This window comes from Gadus morhua, chromosome 5, assembly GCF_902167405.1.
Source record: "Gadus morhua chromosome 5, gadMor3.0, whole genome shotgun sequence".
Taxonomy (NCBI): Eukaryota; Metazoa; Chordata; class Actinopteri; order Gadiformes; family Gadidae; genus Gadus; species Gadus morhua.
In genome coordinates this window covers 17157376-17164567 of record NC_044052.1, presented here as the reverse complement: position 1 = coordinate 17164567, position 7192 = coordinate 17157376, and the positions used below count along the sequence as shown (strand labels likewise).

At 38.2% G+C, this 7192-nt stretch overlaps 1 protein-coding gene across 1 annotated transcript in view; it reads right to left on the bottom strand.

Moving 5' to 3' along the window:
- nipal3 (NIPA like domain containing 3) overlaps positions 1–5377 on the bottom strand; it is a 5560-nt gene extending 183 nt beyond the window's left edge. Inside the window, exons 1-11 of the mRNA XM_030356983.1 lie at positions 5157–5377; positions 4849–4917; positions 4418–4589; positions 4275–4334; positions 3694–3839; positions 2961–3057; positions 2005–2140; positions 1675–1763; positions 1508–1571; positions 1308–1402; positions 1–1066 (exon numbers count right to left, since the gene is read on the bottom strand). The exon at positions 1–1066 is cut by the window's left edge and continues 183 nt beyond it. Coding sequence (XP_030212843.1) covers positions 882–1066; positions 1308–1402; positions 1508–1571; positions 1675–1763; positions 2005–2140; positions 2961–3057; positions 3694–3839; positions 4275–4334; positions 4418–4589; positions 4849–4917; positions 5157–5201 — 1158 coding nt within the window. The 5' untranslated portion in view covers positions 5202–5377 and the 3' untranslated portion in view covers positions 1–881. The remainder of the gene's footprint in view (positions 1067–1307; positions 1403–1507; positions 1572–1674; positions 1764–2004; positions 2141–2960; positions 3058–3693; positions 3840–4274; positions 4335–4417; positions 4590–4848; positions 4918–5156) is intronic.
- Positions 5378–7192: the final 1815 nt, after the last annotated feature.

The window sequence follows — 7192 nt, the reverse complement described above, 5'->3', positions numbered from 1 at the left end:
AATTACTGATACAATCGTTGTCTCTCTGTCTCTGCTTCTTTACCACCACAGTGGATTGCGTTTGGGCTCCGTACGTTGCATATCATGTTTTGCTATAGTGCTTCTATTTCAGTGAGTCCATACATATATCAATTAAATGTTAAACAGATTTTTTTATTATGAGATTAATTTACCTGAGGCAATAACATTATTATTTGAGTGTAGGAAAATAGGGCATACATACAGACCTATCTAAAATGAATAACTTAGTGAGGAGGTAAGAAACAGATAAAAGCACGAATTTATGAATCATGTGTTACATGGCTTAGTCATAAATGGGCAGTAGACCTATAAAAAAGGCACATTAGGGTTTGGTAGTGTGTGGAAGTTGTTTTTCACTCCGGGTACCACTCAAATGATTTATAATACTAAACACCGCTTCAAACCAAACGCCTCCAGTCATTCCTCTCCACCCATAACGTAACAAGCAACCCCTCCATAACATCCCACGAGGGCGCAACTTGACACAGCCCAAATTGATTCAGAGATAGAAACAATGGCTGGATCAATTGAGTCCATCCAGGGTTGAATCTTTGATTTCTTTTCTTGTTTGTTTTTGCTGTGTACAGCTGGACACAAATAGGAGCCAAATCATTCAGGTATTGGTCTGGGCGAAGCAAACAAAAATGATGGCTAAAAAAAATAAATATACAAACCTCTACCATGGTGGTTAACCACTGGATATTACCCACACACCGACGGAATTATTTAATTTAAGACACAGCGGCGTTATCATTCTTCTTGTGCGATGTGAAAAGAAAACGGCACCCCTCCCATCGAAAGTGTCACGCCGCGCTTCTGTTGACATTGTACTTAAGGGCGAAGGGAACAAACACACATCCCTAGTCCATCTTAAGGTTAGACGACTTGGTGGTTGGTGGTGAGGGCGCCGCCGGCGTCGCGTGCTTGTGGTGAACAGGTACTGTGGCGGGAACCCCCCCGTCATTGTTTACGAGAGCTCCATAAGAGAAGGAGCCACTGTAGTCGGGCTGGATCGCCAGGCCCTGGTCGTGGATAGTCGGCACACCTGGCCAGGTAAAAAAAACAACAGTGGATAAAAGCAAGACCCGATTCATTTTCATATGAAAACACGGCCGGCGAGGAGATAAGTTTCAAATTGAAAACCTTGATATTCAAATTCACCTCAAATGTGAGAGAAGTGACTTTGCGCGCACGCTCACGCACACGTACGCGCACGCACACACATCCGTTAATATATATACCTACATTTTCTACAGACGTATATGTTGCGAATAGTTTCTGCAAACCTTTTGCCATATCCATGGTGACGTACGGTTCAAAGCTCTTTGGTCTTTTTCTGTTTCTCGTGATGAAGAATACACCCACGAAACAAGCCGAGCACCTGCACACATCCCAAAATAAAACAGATGAGACATTTAGTCATGGATACATTTCAACATACTACAGTCGTGTATATATATTGTGCATGTATATTAACATTACTCACCCTAACAGGAACATACAGATATGAAGAATGTCTTCATAGTTGAACTCGAGAAAAAACGTAGCCCCTGAATAAATGAGGAGGGCATGGGAATGGAGTGATTAGTGATTATCTTTTGGGACTTGGTAAAATAAGTAAGATATGCAGAGTGCAAGTGCAATATCACTTACCAGCTATCAATGCAAAGCAGGTGGACAGAATGTAGTTAATACTGGCGATCATAGAGGAATCATGCAACTGGCATGCTTCAGAGAGAAATCTAAGTATGAAATGGAAAGAAGAAGAAGAGAAGGGAATATTAGTATAAGTGCACAAGCGCATGCTGCATCGTCAAAAGCACTTGTCAAAGTCTTGCCAAGAAACCAGTTCCTGTATGTGTGGTCTTATATTCTCACGTCCTTTGTGCCAAACCAAGTTCTTATTTCTGCTACATGCAATGCATATTGCGGTCATTCCTCTTCTCCCTCGCACCTCAACGTTGATCTTTAATAGCCACTCACCTGGCTTGAAATGCCACAGAGGCCACCATACAGACAAACATGACGTAGAAGATGGGGTATGTGAGCTGCATGGTGCCTTCGAACGTCAGGACCAGCATGCCTGACACTGCCTTCACAGTGATCACTGTGACTGAACCTGTGGGAAAAAGCAGAAAAGAAACAACCGTTACCAACACAAAAACATATGTCGAGTCACATGTCGTCACAATGCTTTTCTTATTAACCCATTATCAGTTACAGTGTTGAAGGAGTGCTTAATCCGCACATATTCAATGACCCTCCCTGATGAGAAGTCTTATAAATGGAGCGCTAAAGCTTTTCGAAAATCCGCTTGGGAAAGGAAGAAAGCTTAAGGAGCACACAAAAGAGTAGATACAAATTAAGTAGTATGAAAAAAATGTCTTCTGGAGGAAACAAAAAATCTGGAGACCAATTCTCGACAAATGTTCAACAACCCATCAAAAGTGAATGGACATTTTATATCTAATTTTCTTGAGAGGATGTGATATGGTGTATTATATTCACATTTATTCGTGATCACTTTTGTATCCAATATCAGTATTTTTACTGTAAAAAAAGAAAATCATTTTTCTCAACAATATATAAGAAGGTGAAGATTAATCTTTTATTTCAAATGGTTTTCTTTCTAACTCTGTTTGGTGCTTGTTCTATTATAAATTATTTGTTGACTGTACGTAACGTTATCAAGACTCTATTAGTATCACAGACTGCTGCCAGTGTAGTGTATGTAACGTGATGTAGTGTAGTCTTAAGAATTCTAATAAATAAATAATGGACGCAAATACACACTGTTAAGTACCAAGCTTCTTTCCGTTCCATCCTCAAGCCGCAGTCGATATAAACATCAGTCTAGACTGTAATCCCATAGAGGGTCTTGCTGTTTTGTAGGCGTGTTTTGGTTGCGTTCGTGTGTATGTGAGATGCTGAGGATTTACCCAGCAGCGCGACCAGGAACAGAATCACCGCGAGGTAGTTAGCGTTCCGCTGTCGATAGAAGTACAACAGCAGGCAGAACATGATGATCTCAAGGAGCTGTCGATCAAAAACAAAAACACATCAATATCGGATGGTCAATTATCTTACAACCAGAGAAAAACCCTCCTGTGAGATTTTCTTTAGCAGTATAGGGTCATTGAGATTTCCTTCATTGCATTTACTCATACTTGTCTGTATATTGATAAAAAATATAAAAAATATATAAATGCCTTAAAGTATACAGTATAGGTTTGATACATGACTTAACTTTGTTCATATTTATTACATGGCTTCATTGAATGCCCAATTCTAAATAGTAAATAATGGCTTTCTGAGGTCTGTTCTTTTTAAATAAACCATTATTATGAATAACCGACCGTTGCTGTGGACGCAGTACTACCGTAGAATCAAACAGATTTATTTTAAGCAAAAGCAATAAGACGTAAGAAAAATCTATTGTCATTCGTTGTCATTATATTTTGCGTAAAATTATTGATTTCTTTAGCAAGTCGACGTTTAATAAGCAGGATAATCTCATAGTTCGTCTCATAACTCATCTCATAGTTAGTCTGAGAACACATCTAATAGACAGTCTCATAATAACTAATCTCATAGGACAGTCTCATAGCTTGAGTTGAACGATTATGAATGTAACAGAAACAGTCAACTGGCGATTACTATAAATGACCTCACCAGATATAAGAGCACAGGCCATCCCACGATGTGCTTCACAATGTTCTCCGCTTGAAGTTTCTCATGAGAGTTGGGTCCAAACGTCAGAAAGAGGTACGTCCCGCCGACGGTGCTGATACAGCCCAGGAAGGAGAGCCCGAACCGTCCTGGGATAAACAGATGAGATGTGTGTTTTATGGATTATGTGAAGAGAACACATTCGATATATTGTAGTTGAAAACTTTGCTAAATGCAAGCAGTTGCTAACGCACATAATCAATAATGCAGGAAATTAAAACAAAATCCAAGTCAATTTACAACTCATTGATATAGAAAAATGGATCAAATATCGAACAAAATTTGCTTGTATTACCTAATAAAATCAGTTAATACAAGCAAATGCCAACCCACTTCCTTATTTAAAAAATCTGTTCATTCAAAAGAACTCACTTCCTTATTACTAAAGAAACAAGGTAGGAAGGAAATACATTTTACAAGTTAGTGACACTTTAACTAACCAGCATTATACAACATAATTTGTTGTATGTCATCTATAATTGTGTCAGTTTTCTGTTAAACACGTGAGAGTTATGCAGACTTACTGAAAAACTCCTTTGGCTTTGACTTTTCTCTCAAAAATATGAGACCTAAAATAGAGCTTGCTGAAAGAACGAAAAGGTTAAATCAGCTGTTGAACCTTCAACTTTATGGCAATATGATTTTAAAAAAACCACAAAACATTTACTTAAGACAGACACGCCATTGAGAGGTGCCACCAGAGAGATTGGGGCAAAGGCATATGAGAAAAAGTTGGCCCCTTCTCCTAAGCAGGTCAGGATCAAACCACACCACCAGGTTTTAGTACGATAGAAGGCACGTGGGTCCTTGTTTCCAGCCAGCGTCAGGTGGCTGTATTTCTGTCAACAGAAAAAACGCACAAGTCAAATAAAACAAAATAACAATTATGACCTTAAATGTAAATATAAATTGTATGTAAATTAATACCTGGGGTGGTATTAAGGTTATGAAAAGAAAAATAACGGCTACCATATGGTCAATAAGCCGTGTGTTAGCTTGTTACTCATTGCACTAGACTTCTGTGACATACACAAACATTGACTCAAGATTTTGCATATACCAACACTTTCCCTGTCCCCTACATGCTGGGCGACATACCTGAACACATAATGAAATGCTGACTAGAACATTCCCAAAAATAGCAAGCAATGTCCCGATGAGATTGTCCTGAGGAGAAAATAAAGGGGATTCACTGAATGAAACATTGACATAGTTATCGTATCAATTATACGTTTGATCATGGTTAAGAGCTTTGCAGACTATAACAAGCTGTGAAACATTTAGCGACTACGAAATATTGATTAACGGTGTTACAGAGAGTGACTAATCGTATCGTGTTCCTGGGTAACTACATTTGATTGCTGTCAAAACAAAGAGCCTTGCTTAGGTCATCATTTGATGCTTACCGTATATGACTTCATAATATCTCGTCTGTACGCCAGATCTTCCATAATTTTGACGTAATAATCTCTAGTTATTAATGGTAATCAAACATTGCAATTGACCATCCCCCATTCCGTTGCTCAGCCTTTTCCTCGAGTTTCAATGGTTTCGTTCTGTCGATTACTTCATTACGATGATCGCCATCTTCGGGCCACTGTATTTCCGGATATGGCTTCAGGCCACGCCTTCCAGCTGTACTTTATTGAAAAGGCGTGGGCTAAGAGGAATTTGTCAATTCATATTTAGTGTGTTTTTCCGGTGCCGGAAGTACTGTATATTATTGTATTGTGTATTGTAATTGTGTATACTATACTCCTTGTAATCCGGTGGGATGGGCCACTTGTGTGGCATGACACGGATATAAACATCATCATCATCCTCATGTGGGGCTTTACAATAAACCAAAAATTTACTATCCACACCATGACGATTCTTAATAAGCTGTGCAATTACCATATTGTGATTTCCCTGCAAGTAAGCAATGCCCAATTTTTTTTTAAACGTAACGCTTGATACAGCAGTAATTAAGTTGTTGTATTTTTTACAATCTATGTTTGCATTGTCGTTGTTATTATAAAAATACATCCATGTGCCTACAGCACCTCACCTTATTTCCCGTGACATCCGTATAATTATAGCTGGGCGTTACTGTGGACAAATCCTCCCTCTCCCAAATGTTATAATTACAATGCTGCTGAATCAAGTCAAAAATTAGGGCGAATGCAATTCTATTGTGATACAAATCACTGGATATGTGTTGTCGCTGAGTCACTTTTTCCGTAGCGAGTCGTGAAAGAAAGCCATAAATGCCAGTTTGGGGTGGGACCCTGGTTAATTGTCCTGATATTCATTTTAACATTGATGAGTTGTTGTTTCACCCACCAAACGAATTGGTCGTACAAAATATACTTTTTTGTATTTTTAAGATAAGACTAAATTTGTTGATAATACTTTTAGAAACCAAGACTATTTTTTTTAAAAATAAATAACATTCACAGTTGTTCAGTCTATCTTTCCGCCAATAGAGGGAGTCAAGCTACAACATTACAACAGTGTCGTGGATGAGCGGAGACTTTACAGCGAAGAAACGACAGGTGCATGAGAAGGAAAACGTGCTCTCCCTAGCGTTTATAAAAAAAAAGATTATACACCTTTGAAAAGATTAATAACCTTTAAGGAAAGGCATTGGACGGATTTCAAAAAATCTATATAGACCTGCTCCTTTTTTACTTAATTAGATTACAATTCATGATAATGTAATTTCCTGATGGTATGGATTACTATCAATACATTTCCCTTAAATAGCATTCTAGGCCTACATTTTGCAGACTACGTCAATTTTATATTTGACTGTTTGGTCTCAATCCCACAGCGCATGTTTGCATGTGTCCACAATACCACCTGTGTCCCCAACTCCACACCACACCAGTAATAGTGCAGTATAGTTTCTGGATTAGACATTATGCAGACAGTAAGGCAACTGAAATATTGGACAGGTTAATTAGATGATGGAACATTGATGAATAAACTGAAATAAAACATACAATTAAAACCTTATGTAATCAATTGTTCCAATTGTATCACTTCATAAATGCTTGATAAGATTTTTGTGGTTGTTAGTAATCCTATTTGTGATTTGTCTCCTTAAGGGCAGCATTGTAACAGCAACTATTTTTTACTATGCTTTCAACTTTTTTCGAAGTGACTTGTGACATGAGCTGTTGGAATGAGCTGTGTCATTATGGACACTAGATGTTTATCACACAGACACTGATTGCAGGTCAGAGACCATTGAAGAGGTAAATATGTGCTGTAAATAGATGGTGCTTCTCCCCAAGGGGCCTAGAGTAGGATTTAAGCCTAATACATATTCTGAAAACCTAAGCGAGATTCTTATACCTAACATACATTTCTGAGACTATGCAATGTCAAATCAGAAGACTAAAAAATAAGTCTGAATTAATGTAAAGTCAAATAACGACAAAGAAAAAAAGCACAC